The sequence below is a fragment of the Leptonychotes weddellii genome, chromosome 11 (assembly GCF_054177405.1).
Source record: "Leptonychotes weddellii isolate Sample4059 chromosome 11, ASM5417740v2, whole genome shotgun sequence".
NCBI lineage: Eukaryota > Metazoa > Chordata > Mammalia > Carnivora > Phocidae > Leptonychotes > Leptonychotes weddellii.
This window is the reverse complement of record NC_138379.1, coordinates 23,785,139-23,801,437: the sequence shown is the minus strand read 5'-3', so window position 1 is coordinate 23,801,437 and position 16,299 is coordinate 23,785,139. Positions and strand designations below refer to the sequence as shown.

Below are 16,299 nucleotides of genomic sequence, written 5' to 3'. Positions count from 1 at the left end.
GGTGGACTGCCATATAGAAACTGCCTTTTACTTTGTTTCCTCTCCTGCTTCAGAGCACCACTGTTGGACAGACAGGAAAGAGCAGTGAGGTATTTGGAAGTTGGCATGTTTCCAAGGCACTGCATTGGGTCATATTTTTTAATACAGTATTGTAAGTTTTTCATTTTAAGATTTTTTTTCTGATAATAATTATACTTTTTCCTCTATTATCTAAACTTCCAATAAAGAAACTAAAATCACTAGTAATCTATCCAGAGAGAACGGTCAACATTTTAGTATTATTTGCTACTAGTCTTTTTTTCTATTTTTAGCATATTTGATCATTCTATAGAAATTTTATGTCTTGGTTTTTCCCTCTGTGGGCTGTTTCGTAGTTCTTTAAAATTTCTCATAAACCATTGTCAGTGGCTGCACAAAATTTCTTAAAAAAAAAAATCTTCAGTGGTCTTCTCTGATTCCAGATAAAATCTGGTAAAAGGTTATTATATATTTTAGTAAGAATTACATTAAAATTACCTAAAATCTCAACTACCATTAAACATTTTGATGTAAATATTCTGGTCTCTTCGTGTGTGTATACTTTTAAAATCTGGATCATAATTATATTTTCTATTCTGTGTTTAGAACATTTATAGCATTTTCCTCTGTTCTTAAAAGTCTAAGAACATGGCTCCATTATATTCCATATTCCATAATGTAATATGTTGAACATTTAAGTTGCTGGGAAATGCTTACTGTTGTAAATTAGGCTATAATGAATATAATTTGTTTACAGATGTTTGTGAAGATCTTCAAGTATTATCTTACATTAAAATTTCCCCATTAGATTGGAAAAGGTGGCACATGCAGAACATTGTTTTCAAAGTGAGATTATATAGTAATAATATTTCAGTGAGCTTAAATGTTTACATTTAACCTCAGTTCCCTAAGGGTTGCTCCTTTTGGATGGGTCTGCTTGGCTCCTGAGAATTCTACAGTCAGCCACAGTCCCCTTGAACTCTTAGCCTCTGATCCTTGTGGTGATGCTGTGTTCATAGTTGATTGCCTATGTTCTTATGAAGTAACAGATGAAAACGAAAGTATCAGCACTGTTTAGTTGCAAAATGCTGTTGTAGAGTAACTGGTAATGGGCATAAATGTGTATTTCTGATAATGTATGGCATGTAAGTACCCAACATACATCATTTAGCTCACAGGGCCAAAATGAAAGTAAGTCATCATGCAATATAGAGACTAGATCTAGAGAAATGTATCAGATCTAACTTTAGGTTGCCGATTTTGAGGTAAACTGACTGATGGTCTTATGATTTAATGGGGTCTCTCACAATGCTTGATGCATTTTGGTGCATTTGATATCAGGTTCAAATTACTAATTTTCCAGAATCCTTGACTTCTTTATCTTGATGATGGAGAGAAAAGAGACATTTACACATACCTGCTTTAGCTTCTTTCCCCTTAACTACCTACTTGGTGGGAGGGGCAGGAGCAGGGATTGGCTGGAGAAACAAGATGTAGTGTCAAAGTTTACACGTAACAACTTGTCATATTTGGCTTAATTGAGGTTTTGCAGCCTACAGCAGTAATTCTCGTTCCAGACATGTCCCTACATATCTTTGCTCCTTCCTTTCCTGTCACTTCCTTTTAAAAATCACTTCATTACCTCTGTATCTCCTCTTTCTGCCTAAAAGATCTACTCTTTGGTGTAAAATTTCCCCCAGCCAGGTTACCAGTCTTCTTTATATCAGCCTGGGGTGCATTTTAAAACTTAAATGAACTTAATTTAAAAAGGAAAATAAAATACATTGTTAAAAGCTGGTATTTGTTAAGGCTGTGTTAGTGCTGTAATTTTTGTTTTATAGGTCCTAAGGGAAAGTTTATGTGTACCTCTAAAATTTAAAAAATACACAATGACTTTAAAATTTGTCACTGTGCACTTGGTTTTTTTCTGTAAGTAATCTTTCCTAACCTTTTTAGGTTATACCTTTTAGCAGTTAACACCTGTAATTGCCTGTTTTTAAGATTTTGAACAATACAGGCTTTTTCATGCTCAAGTTTTGCACTCTGAGATAAAAATAACTTGTAAATTTTGCCAAAAAACTGGTCAGCTGTAGTTAGTTGCTTGTCATATGACAAATGGACTTGTGGAGCCATGTAATCTCTACAAATACTTTGCTTAAAATATATATACCTCCATACTTGATATCACATATATTAAGGATATTTGATTCCTTCGCATACTGTGTTCTAACTATGGAAATAATTTATATTTCTTTCTTTGCAGTAGTTTCCCAAAATGATGTAATTACTTAAAAGCACTATCAAGAACAATGGAACTTAATTGATTGCATTATTTTGAGGCATCTTTTATTAAGATAAAATTTTAAATGCCCAAATGCCACTACTAAGTTTGGGTGACTAAAAAATAGAAGTACATACATAACACACTACCTCACGCTGTCCTTCCCAAAACAGGCTGGGTTATATCTATTTGATTTATACACTGGGACTTTTTCCTGCTGTTTCCCATCAACCTTAATTGTGAAAAATGGTGCCATGTTGCCCTCTTGATATTATTTTGGAGATCAGTGAGGTCTTAAAGCATCCAGATGCATACAGTTCTACACATATCTGTAGAATTAGCTCACTAAGGTCTGCTCGGCAATATTTTTAATTGACTTACGTGTTCTGTGGGAAAAGAAGAATCGTAAAAAGTCTTTGCAGTTGCATTCCTCTCTTCACTGGGCTCTCCCTTGGGATCTGGATGGATACTCGAGTTATTCAAAGTGTCAGCAACTCTGTTAATGCTGGTAGTATCTGGTTGACAAAGAGGAAATGGCAACAACTGAATTTTATTCTCCAGGCACTCATTTTAGTGACTGAACTTGTTTTTCTCTGATCCTATCTATGCTTTTCTATTTAAAAAGCAACAATTTCTATTTTGTTCTTACTTTGAACATTTTGTAGTCTTCGTTGACTTTGCTCAATATACACTAGGCATTTCATTTCAGGAAACGTAAGTTTATTGCTACTTTCTAAAACGTGCTGGTTCTTGGCTAAAACAGAATAACTTCCATAAAATGTTACCTTAATTCCCCTGGTTATTGCATTGCCACAGATGTAAACATACTAAGTGAGCCATCTTAACAGTTAAGATTGACGGGAAAAAGTCTGAACCAACTAAAAGATTTATAAAATATAAAACCGGCCACAGTAAGACGCACAACAAACGGGCTGACTAGTAGGGGTCACTGGAACTTAATAAGTAGATAAAAATGATTTAGAGAAACATGTCAGCTTTGAAGGTTAAAAGATACTTGTATCTTTTATGAGTGGATATTTTACAGGTTGAATTTCTGCAGAATTTTAGATCTCCCCTTCCATCCTTACTTATTTATATCATTGAGATTTAACTTACAAGAAAGGCCTTGTGAGAAAACGGTAAACACGAGACCATGCCTTAACAGCACTTGCCTCACTGCAGCATTCAACAGGTTCAAGATGAATGCACTCTGAAGTTAATACCTTTTATTTTATTAGGAAAATTAGAGTGTGCAAAATGAGGTTTTACAGTATTTTGGTGGTTTCTATTTTTCCCTGCATTACCTCTCCATTTATGCTAGTAAACCTGATATGCTTATTTTGCTTTTAATTCCCAATTTTTCTCTTCAAAGTTCTATCAATTGCCTTTTTTTTAAAGAATCCGGTAGCTCTGAGGGCCATTCAGAGCTTTCTTGTAATCTGCATTTCTTTAATGGGTCTAAAAGCACACTGTTAAAGTTCCCTTAAAATCTAAGAATATCTTTAACAACCTCAATAACTTTCACTATGAGATTGCTTTTAGTAGAGCAAACTTTTTTCATGATAATCTTTAACTGTTGTTCATTGTTCAAGTTACATCTGTACAGCATTTATATGTGATACGTAGTATATTTCTATTTTCAAATATTTTTGGTGGGAAAAATTTCAAACACAAAAATAGAGTATGAACTTAGGACCATCACCCAGCTTAAACACCCATCAATGTTAAGTCCTATGTATTCATCCATTTACCTCTCCCCCTATTTTTTACTCTAGAATATTTTTATAAAGCAAAACTTTGGACACTTATTTCATGTGGTGGTTAGAATACACTATTCTCTGAAATGTTGGATATCTGAATGTTTTAATGTTGGTACATAACTAAGGGATCCCGTTTAAAGTGTTTTGAGTTACAAATATCAATGATACGAAATGTATTAATGTTACACCTCAACAGTGCTTATAAAATGAAGAAAGCTGGATTCTAGTGCTGGTGAAGGGAAGCTAGAAGTAGACAAATCAAGGAAAGAGGGAGAAAATTGGGAGAAGAAAATAAGGGAAGTTTTTCAGTATAGAATGAAAAGGAATAAACGTGCCCACCGGCAGAAGCCTTAACAACTGCGAGACTCCAATTAGATAGTTGCTAATTTAAAATTAATAACCTAGACCTGTGGTTGTTTCTGCTATTTCCAGTTCCTTGGTGAAATTTTTTTTAATTTCCAGTATGCATTTGCACGTGTTGCTATTAGGCGAAAAGAAATCCCCTCATTTAAATAAAACCTTTCCTACTTTTACATATATACATGTATAGAGTATCTTAGGTTTAGGTAAAAAAAAAAAATACATTTTAAATGGTTTCATTTTAAACATAAACAGCCCCTTTATCAGGAATAAGGAGTAGAAATTCAAATTTTAAAAGAAAACGTAAACATTGTTTTCTTACCTGGTCCAATATCCTTCTTGATATCATCATCGTTTTTACAAAGTGTCATTGAAACCATATTTTTGTTTTCTGATGGGCCTACTGGTCTCTCCTTCAACAAAGGAATGCTAGAAGTTGAAGCGCTCAGTGTTTGACTTTTAGTTTGATTTACTTTTGACCAAGGACTAGGGTCTAAGAAATTCACATATACTGGAATTTTCTCAGTTTTTTTATCTGAAGTTGAAAGATCAAAGGCTGACCTTCCACTTCTGTTTACTAAATCTCCAGATGGCTTTATGTGAAATGAACATGATTCTTCCAGCTGTCCTTCACTGTAAATTTTTCCTGAAACGATGTCAATTAATGACTCTGTTTTCTCTGTATTATCTAACAATGAATGCTGTCTTTCATTGACATTCACAAAAAGGAAGAGGTCATTTTTTGTGGCGTCAGTTACCTGATTCTCATCAATCTGACTCTCTTTATTAGAAAACTGTATTTCTGTGGAAGTTTGCGTAGGAACAGCAGTTTTCATGTCTTTTGCTTGTGAAGTATGTATATTCTCATTTTTAACTTGAAGATGGGAAGTGGTTGCACTGTTTCCTAAATATCCCAAACAGTTCTTCAGTTGACTAGTGTGCATCTCATTCAGATTTTTCCATATAGTTCTTTCACTAGGGCTGGAGTTGGGTTTCACCAACATAGGCATAATATTAACATTTTTATCTGAATTCTTAAGTACTTTCAAATTCTCACTGAAAGCAGCCGATGAAATAGGGTGGTTAGTTGCTGTATCAGAGGGAATAGTTAGTTCAGGTTTCTCTGAAGTATTACTACAGATCTGCTGAAAAACTGAAGTTTGTTTAAATGGCAATACACTGCACTCACTTTTTTTATTTAACAGTTGCATCTGGTTTATTTTACATTGTTTATCATCTAACATAACATTACTTGACTCCTGTAAACTGTATTTCTGACACTGAACAGCATTCTTTTTTACGTTGAGAGATGAATCCAGATCTGCTTTGGTTTGGTCACTATTTGTAAGTTCCTTCTCTGTGGCATTTTCTTGAATCCCTGGAAGCAATCTGAATTGTATGAATGGTTCATCTTCAGAAACATCTTTCTTTTGATTTGTATGGTGAGCCATCATCTCACTTAATATACTGTCAGATGATCTGTTATTTTCAACCTCCAGATGGACATCTGCATGGTGAAGATCGAATCCTTCAGTTCTTTCTAGGCGTATCTTTTCTGTTTCTATTGATCTATCTACCACTAAAAAAGAATTGTTTGGTGACTTAAATTCTGTACATCCATTGTCTTTTCCCGAACCCACCTTGTCTTTTATTTCTGAAGTAACTGCTTTTCCAAAGTCAGTAACATTCAAGGTTTGTCCTTGACTAATTAGTTCTTTTTCTGTGCCAAGGGTTTTGCTTAGGGAGATTTCACTCTGATTTTTATCCTGAGATATAGCAGGATCAGTTTCATTCTTTGAGCTTTTTTCAAAAAGCTGTAAATCTGTCATGATGAGAACACAGTATTTTTATATTATACACTAAAACCTGCTTTTATAAGACATAATGTATTACCTATTTATGTAAAAACATATTTAGCCTTAAATATTTCATTGGCCATTACACAAACATTATGATACCAATTTTACTAAATACTGAGTTCCCTTGGTCATAATATATATTTAGCATGCTAAATATTTGGCTCTACTCCTATTAAATTTTTATTTCATAACAGCAAAAGTATTTTTGGTTTAAAAAGAGGGAAGTAAGTTGAGGGTATTAGGAAATGGTTTTTAGTTTTCTAGTCTGTTACACTTCCTTTTGAGCATACAGTACAATTCCATGTAAACACACAGTCGAGTAAATAAAAATGAATTTATCCTAACAAGTTAGACTCTAATTTCTATTACTACTATCAAACAAATATTTAACCAAGGAAATCTGAAGATCTAATTGGTTTTATTAAATGATTCATTGAATCAGCATCCTATCTAGCAAAGAGAAAAGAGCCCCAACGAGCTACAGAAAAAAAGGAAAGGTTTTTAAAGGTAGTGAATGAGTGGAAAAAGGAAATTATTAGCAAAGAATACATTGTTTTAGGCAAGGTCGCCCTCCTAAGGGGAAAGGAAGAGGTCTATCAATGGATTTCTTATTGCCGACCAGGAAATTCCAGGTTGACTGATTAAAGGTTACATTCCTGGGGTTGAAGCTGCAGTTTGGTTAGGTATTAAGTTTTGGTTTGCTGACATGAGGTTCTTAACACGAGAGACTCCATTTTAGGCCTGTGGTTTTCTTTTTAAACTACAGGATCCAGAATTGCTAGCTGTTTCTTCAAGACAGTCATCACTTTTTATTCATTACCTTCTAAGTATTTTAAAGTTTGGGGATACTTTTGGGCAAATGTATAAAATACTTAAGACACATATTTTATTCATCTGGGTTTTAACCATAGATTTCAAAATTTCCATACGGTTAAAATTTAGAATACAAAATTCAGGACTTGAAGGGCTTTAGTCCATTCATTCTCTCTACAACGTCTCCACCAAGTGGTTGTTCAGCCTAGGTTTGAAAACCTTCATACAATTAAGTTTATGGTGTTCATAAACAATTCTTTTTCAAGATGGACAAATTAGTAAATTATTTCAATGGTTACAGAAAGGCCATCTGAACTAAGAAAAGTGCTCTAGGTCTGATATCAGAAGGTTATTCGTATCCCAGAGAACACACTCCACAAAGCAGTGAATGCAGAAAACAGTGCAAAAAGCCATGGAGTAAATGATAAGACAGAAACAGAATTTTCCCCAAAAATACTGACTGTAAAGAATAGCTCAAAAGAGGCCTGTCTTAAGACATATACAAATGAAAAAGTGTTTCTTCAAATATAGTACAGGATTCTCAAAGCAAAGACTGTAACTGATATTCCCCTAAATTCCATAGATGGCCTAGCACAGCACTTTGACAGATCCTTTATTTTGGGCGGGGGGGTGCTCAATATATAAAATTAGAAAATAGCAATAAGCTGGTTACCTTCTATAATGACTTCTATAAATGGACCTTCTTTCTTCTCCTTTTCTCTGTAGTTAGTATCTGAACAAAAACTCAAAGTATCTTTCTTTATTCCTTGCCCAGAATTGTATTTCTGTATGATGTTTTCTGATTTTTCCATTGACATTTCACTGTTTTTAGTATTTACTTCTGGAATATTCTAATGTAAAATGGAAAAAAATACCTTTAATGTAAAACATATTGTTAAGTAGTACAAGACATCTGAACAAATTCTGCTGATGAAAGAATCTGTGTTTCAGGTCAACCATTCAGCAATTTCTATTTGAAAGCCAAATGACTTGCTAAATTTAATATACTACTCTTTGTAACAAGATCACTTTAACCTCATTTTGTATAGTTTATCATATTTAAACAAAATTGAGACCCTTTGAGGTTTTCAACATGCATTCCACATTATTATGTAATCTCACACATTATATGTAATAAAATACCACTCTTTTATTAAAAGCAAGGTAGTCGTGGCTAGCGAATTGTTTTAAGTATTTGGTATTTTTATGTATCTTTAAAATAGTGAATCAATTCAACATCCTTTTATTCCCTATACATATTCAGCACATACTCCATGGAAACACTGCACTAAGCTTTCGGATACAATGATGGGCAACCTACAGACCCTAGCATCAAAAAACAATCCAGGAGGAAGATAGGAAAAGAATCTAGATGAGGATAAGGAGGCACTCCAGGGAAAACAAATGGCATATACAGATGCTAAATGCAAGCAAGATTATAGTCTTTCCATGGAACTACTAAGGATTTATTTCAGCTAGAGCTTATTTTGCTGGGAGAATGGAGAGAGATGATGCTTGAGGTAAGCTACACCCAGGTCATTAAGGGCCAAATACAGCATGTGGAGGAGTTCCAAGAATACCATGAGAAGTCACTGAAGGGTTTTAGACAAGGTAATAAACATGATCTGATTGGAAAGACCATTCTGGCTGCAGCATCAAGAATAGATTAATGTTTTCTAAACTTCATTGATTAAAACCTGCAATGAGAAATAGATGTTCTACAACACAGCACACCAAATATCTACTCTTAATGAGATTACATTGTTTTCTGTGCTACTTTATTTCATTTTTTAAAGAATGCTGGTCACAGACCACTAAACTAATTTCCATGAACCACTAATAGGCTGCACCTAGAAGTCTGAAAAATACTGAATTAAAGGAAGACAGCATGAGGCAGAGAGATGCATCAGAAGAGTGTCATAGTGCCATAGTCGAGGCGATACCATTAGAGATGAAGAACTGAATAGATACACGAATTATTTATGAGCTAATAAACAGGACTTGATGAATGATAGGATGTGAAAGAGAGTCAAGATTGATTCACAGAGTTCAGGTTAGGTATGTAGGTGACTGGTGGATGTTATTTAGTCAACTAGAAAACAGGAGTAGTAGCAGGTGTGGATGAAAATGTCATGGGTTGTTTGAACCTGCTTAGTGTGAAAAGTTAGTAAGATAATAAGGTGGAGATGTCTAATGAACATCCAGATTTATGAATCCGGAGCTTATGAGAAAATTTACCTGGAAATGTAAATTTGAAAATCATTGGTAGACAGATGGCAACTGAAGATGTACAAGCTGATGAGACTAGTGAGAGTATATTTTGTGGGGAAAAAGAGGGTAAAGGATAAAATGCTAATGAAATCCACAGATGAGGCAGAAGAAGAGAAACTTGCAAAGGAAAAATCTGCAAAGGAGAATGACAAAAACAGTATGGTAGTTACCAGGAGCTTTGTAGTCTTGGATAAATACGGGTTCAAATCCTGGTTTCAGTACTTACTAAGTGTGAAATCTTAGAAGAAGATATTAGTTACCTATTGCTGTGTAACAAATTACCCAAACTTAGTGGTATGAAACAGCAAATATTTATTATGCCATAGTTTCAATGAATCAGGAATTCATTAATGACTTGGCTTGATGACTCAGGGTCCCTCATGAGGTTCTAGGCAAGCTATCATTACTGGAAGCCTTAACAGGGGCTGGAGGGTCTGCTTCTAAAAAGCTCACTCAATGGCTGGCAGTTGGTGCTGGCTGTTGGGTGGGGTGCCTAAGTTCTCTTCTATGTGGCCTTTCTTCCTCTAGGGCCTCTCTTCACAATGTGGCATCTCTAGCAAATAGCCTGGACCTTGCATGGGCTCAGAGAAAGAGGCACAGAAAGACTGAGTGGTGTCTCTAAGTGGTGCATCTAAGACAGAAACAACAGTCATCTTAAAACCTAATCTCAGAAGTGATATCATATCACTTTTGCTGTATTTTATTAATTAGAAACAAGTCACTAAATTCAGCTCAGACTCGGGGAAAGGATTACAAAAGAACACTAATAAATGGAGTAGGAATCACTTGGGGCTGTCTTAGAGTCTGCCTACAATACTTAAAACACTGTATAGGCTTAACAGCAAGATTAAACATATTAAAACAAAAGATCATTGGACTTCAGGGCACAGAACAATAGAAAATCCCAATAGGAGAAGACAGAGAAAAAAGACTGAAAACAATGTGCAGCACCTGATAACCTGGGGGACACTATCAAGCAGTTTAATGTATGTGTAGTTGAAGTCCCATAAAAGGAGAGGAATGAGACAGAAAAAAAATCTTTGAAGAAGTAATGACCAAAAATTCACCAAATTTGATGAAAACTATCATTCCACAGATTCACAAATCATTCAATAAATCCTAAGCAAAATATGCAATGCAAGCAACAATGGAACAGCATCTTCAAATGAATGAAAGAAAAAACTGTCCATCTAGAATTTTATATCCAGTGAAAATACCCTTTAAAAATTAAGGAGAAATAACCACTTTTCCAGACAAAAGCTGAAGAATTCCTCACCAGATGTCCACACACATGTGCACGCTTACACACACATGCACAAATATTAAAGGAAACTCTTCAAGCTGAAGTAATAGGATACCAGGTAGAAACCTGGATCTACACAAGCAAATAAAGAGTGCCTGAAATGGCAAATATGAGTGAATGTAAAAGACGTTTTCTCTAATTCTTCATTTTCTTAACCAGGTAATTAACAATTTAAAATAAAATAAATAACAATATATGGTGGAGTTGATAACATATGTAAAAGTAAAGTGTATTATAAAAATACCACAAAAACCAGGAAGCAGAAAATGAGAATATAGTATTGTAAGCTTCTTACTAATCAGAGAATTTGACATAATAATATATAAAAGCAGACTATGATCAATTACTCTAGAAAAGCACTTGGCAAACTATGGCCAGTGGGCCAACTCCTGCCTACTGTTTTCGGAAATATACTTTTATTGGTATACAACCATGCCCATTTATGAATGAATAATTCATAAATGCCACTGAACTGCACACATAAAAATAGTTTAAGTAGTGAATTTTATGTATATTTTACCAGAAAAAAAAAAATGCAAGAAACAGTTCTCAAAGAGAAAATAAAAGACTTCTTCATGTCATTACTCAACATAAAGGAATTATGAATATTCCCATTAGAAAAAGTCACAGGATTGAAAAGGACATGTAATGCAAGCACTAATCATAAAAGATGGAATAGCTGTATTAATATTATACAAAATAGATTTCAAGACAAGAAATATTACTAGGAAAAATATAGATATTTCATAATGATAAAAGGATCAATTAATCAGGAAGTCATAACAATCATAAATGTATATACACCTAATAACAGCGCTTAAAAACACATGAAGCAAAAACTGAGAGAACTGAAAAAAGAAAGATAAATTCACAGTTATAATTAAAGATTTCAATAGTCTTCTCCCACTAATTGATAGAACAAGTATACAAAAAATTCAGTAGGGATAGAAAAGACTTGAACAACATTATCAACCGACCTGATCTGACATTTATAAAACATTCAACCAACCAATAACAGAATACACATTCTTTTCAAGGGCACATGAAATATTCACCAAGACAGGGGCGCCTGGGTGACTCAGTCAGCTAAACGTCTGCCTGCAGCTCAGGTCATGATCTCAGGGATCGAGTCCTGCATCTCTGGGATGAGTCCTGTGTCTCTCTTAGGCTCCCCGTTTAGCAGGGAGTCTGCTTCTCCCTTCTGCCTCTGCCCCTCCCCCCACTTGTGTGCATTCTCTCTCTCTTAAATAAATAAATAAAATCTTTTTAAAAAAGAAAAAAAAAGAAATATTCACCAAGATAGATAATGGGCTTGGCTAAAAAACAAGTCTTTTTTAAAAGGATATTTATATTTAAAAGGATATATTTATATTTAAAAGGAATAAAGTCTTATAGAAAATGTTCTCTGGGCGCCTGGGTGGCTCAGTTGGTTAAGCGACTGCCTTCAGCTCAGGTCATGATCCTGGAGTCCCGGGATCGAGTCCCGCATCGGGCTACCTGCTCAGCAGGGAGTCTGCTTCTCCCTCTCCCGCTCCCCCCTCTTGTGCTCTTTCTCTCTCTCACTCTCTCTCTCAAATAAATAAATGAAATCTTTAAAAAAAAAAAGAAAATGTTCTCTGACCACAACTAAATTATATTGGAAATCACTAACAGAAAGATATTTGGAAAATTCTCAAATACTTGGAAATTAAACAACAGTTATAGATGATACCCATATGGTTTATGCCCATACCAATGGATCAAGGAAAACCTTACAAAAGGAATTCTAAAATATGAATAAGGATGGAAACACTACATATCAGAATTTGTGGAATGAAGCTATAACAATGCTTTGAGGAAAATTTATAGCTTTATATGCTTATATTAGAAAAGAAGAAAGACCAATAATCAATGATCTAAGTTTCCAAATTAAGCAGCTAGAAAAAAGCATATCAAATCCAAAGTATGATGAAGGAAATAAGTTAATAGCAAAAGCCAATGAAATAGTAAATTAACAAAAATGAGAAGGAAATCAATGAAGTCAAAACCTGGTTCTTTGAAAAGACCAATAAAATTGAAAATCTAGCTAAATTAATGAGAGAGAGAGGAAGAAGAAAAAGGAGGAAGAGGAGTGGGAAGAAGAAGAAAGACAGGACAATACAAATGAAAAAGAAGAAATCAATACAGATCCTAGAGAGGAATGTAATAATAAAGGAATATCACGAGCAACTCTCTGCCAACAAATCTGACAACTCAGATGAAAAGGACAAGTTCCCGGAGAGACAAAAATTACCAAAAATGACTGTGGTGTAAGTCTCTAAGACTACCCCCTGGTTCCGTGACTTGCTAGGAAGGTCAAAGGACTCAGTATACAGTTGTACTAATGACTAAGATTTATTACAGCAAAAGAATACAAAGCAAAAACAGCACAGGGAAAATGCATATCAGGGTGGAGTCTGCAGCAACCCAGGTGCAAACTTTCAAGAGTCCCATCCCAGTGGAATCACACAGGAAATGCTTAATTCCTGCAGCAGTGAATTGTGACAAAAAGCGTGAATTTTCATCCACCAGGTAAGCTCATCAGAGATTCAGTGCTCAAGGGTTTTTTGGGTGCTGGTCATTCAGGCACTATCTGCCTAGCATGCGCTAGAACTCCAGACTCCCAGTAAGAAAACAGATGTTCAGATAAACCACAATGTTTGACTAACAGTTTAGGCACAGTGAGCCACTCCTGGCAGTTAGGTAATGGTGGGGAACCTTCTCCAGATCCAAGTTTCCAGGTGTCAGTCAAGGGCCAACTTTATAAGCAGGCCTTTCTAAGGACAGCATTCACAGGCCTCTCTGTTAATTATTTTCTTCTGCACACCAACACAGGAAGAAATAGAGTGAGCTGCCCTATAAATACTGAATTTGTTATTAAAAATATTCCCACAAAGAAAAAGCATAGATAGCTTCACTGGTAAATTCTATCTAATATTTAGTAAAGAATACCAATTCTACACAATAATCTTTCAGGAGGAGGGAACACATTCTAACTCATCTTATGAAGTCATTATTACTCTGATATGAAAACCAGACCAAAAGAATACAAAGAAAGAACAAAAAAAACCCTACAGATCAGTATTCCTAATCAATGCAAAATCCTTAACATAGCATTAGCAAATTATATCCAGCCATTTATAAAAAAGAAAATACATATTTCAGGAATGCAAGGTTATTTTAAATTTGTAAATCAGTTACTGTAATTAATTGGTTAATAACCACATATTAAAAGGAATAAAGAAAAAAATTGTTATCTCAATTAATACAGAAAAACCATTTCACAAAACTTAATACCCATTCATGATAAAAACTCAGCAAACTAGGAACAGAAGGAAACTTCCTCAATCTGAAAACATATACAAAAAACCTATAGCTAACATCATATGAAATGGTAAAAGACTAAAAATTCTCCATCTGAAATGGAGGAATAAGGCAAGCAAGTCCACTGTCACAACTTTCATTCGACATTGTACTAGAGGGTCTTAGCTACTGTACTAAATTGAGAAAAAAGTTAAATTCATACAAAGCAGAAGGAAATAAAACTTCCTTAAATTCACAGATGACATGATAATGTACACAGAAAACCCAGAAATTAGGGGGAAAAAAAACCCTACCATTACAATAAATTTTAAAAGGTAACAGGATACAAGGTCAATGTATAAAAATCAAATTTTACTTCTATATACTAGCAAGAAACAATTAGAAAAATTAACTTTTAAAATACTGTTTATAATAGGATTCTAAAACATGAAATATTCAGGGATAAATTTCACAAAACATTTTAAAGACTTACACGATCAAAATTACAAAACATTTCTGAGAAAGATACTAAAGAATGTCTAAATAAATGTAAAGATATACCATGTTCATGAATTGGAGGACTCAATATTAAGATGTCAATTCTTCACAAATTAATCTACAGATTCAACACAACCCAAAATCCCACAGACCTGTCTTTTAGAAATTGACAAACTGATTCTAAAAATTATCTGGAAATGCAAAGGACTTAGAATAGCCAAAACAATTTTGAAAAAGAAAAAAAAAAATTCAAGGACTTGCACTACCACATTTTAAGCCTTCTTACAAAGCTACAGTAATAAACACAGTGTTGTATACTGACTTAATGATAAACATATAATCAATGGAACATAATAAAAGAATTCAGAAATAGATCCACACATATATTAGATCAACTAATTTTCAAAGAACATACCAAGGTACAATGAGAGAAAAAAGGTCTTTTTAAAAAAATGTGTGTATTGGAACAACTGGAAATCCATGTCCAAAAAATGACCCTCAATCTTTATATCATACTGTACACAAAAATTAACTGAAAATGTATCAGAGACTACATGCTTATACTCATTTTTTAGAAGTTGAGACACTGAAAATACAAAGCAGAGAGAAAATCATCAATAATAGTCCTAATTTCTTTAAATTTTGTACCCCCCAAACACTTGAACTTTACCTGGAACTTCTTGTCTTCCTCAAACTTCTTCTGATGACATAATTCATTGTAATGTTCTTGTAACTTAATATGAGTTTCTTTAAGTGATGATAACTCATTTTTAATTTCATTAATTTCTCCATTAAGTTCATCAACCTAACATAAAATTTAACCAAAATGAACAGTTATGTAAATGTGTTTCGTATGGGGGCGCCTAGGTGGTTCAGTCAGTTGAGCATCAGACTCTTGGTTTCAGCTCAGGTCATGATCTCAAGAGTCATGAGATTAAGCCCTGGGTTAGCCTCTGCACTCAGCAGGGAGTCAGCCTGAGATTCTCTCCCTCTCCCTCTGCCCCCCCCACCCCGCCGCTCTCGTGCTCTCTCTCTCTCAAATAAATAAATCTATCTTTTAAAAAAATGTTTTGTATGAAGATATTTTATAACACAAGCTTTTAGAAATAGTAAAAAAATAAAAATGATCCCAAAGTAATTACTAATATTGAGAGCTACCATTTATTGAATTGGGCTGAGTACTTAATAAGTATAATTTCATACTCATAAAAATCCCCAATTTACAGGTGAGAAAGGTGAGGCTCACATATGTTTAAGTAATTTGCCAAGATCAGGTGGATATAGTCGGGATCCAAACCCAAAGCTAAATATATGGGTTGTATTCTTAACTACTACATTAACCGACCTCTTGTTACAAATGAAAAATTATTATTTTTAAAATTCTCTAGAAGTTACACCTTCATTACTTTCTTGAAGTTTTATTTTCTTGTTGCAAATCAGACATACAGATCTTAACTGACTGACGAGTATTGAGCAATGAAAAATTATTTTTAAAATTCTCTAAAAGTTACACCTTCATTACTTTCTTGAAGTTTTATTTTCTTGTTGCAAATCAGACATACAGATCTTAACTGACTGACGAGTATTGAGCAATGAAAAATTATTTTTAAAATTCTCTAAAAGTTACACCTTCATTACTTTCTTGAAGTTTTATTTTCTTGTTGCAAATCAGACATACAGATCTTAACTCAACTGACTGACGAGTATTGAGCACTACGTAGTGCAAAAATAACTGACACTTCAGCCTAATATTTATGTCTATAAATGGGGCTTTCACTGGCTATTTAAAATCTCATAATCTTTTTCTTGGGGGAG

The 16,299-nt window shown here is 34.2% G+C and overlaps 1 protein-coding gene across 1 annotated transcript in view; it reads right to left on the bottom strand.

Moving 5' to 3' along the window:
- The window catches only part of CCDC73 (coiled-coil domain containing 73), a 198,234-nt gene that overhangs the window by 1,010 nt on the left and 180,925 nt on the right, over positions 1 to 16,299 (bottom strand). The window contains 4 exon segments of the mRNA XM_081798391.1: positions 2,681 to 2,814; positions 4,742 to 6,241; positions 7,765 to 7,942; positions 15,155 to 15,289. Of these exon segments, the coding sequence (XP_081654517.1) occupies positions 2,681 to 2,814; positions 4,742 to 6,241; positions 7,765 to 7,942; positions 15,155 to 15,289 (1,947 nt within the window).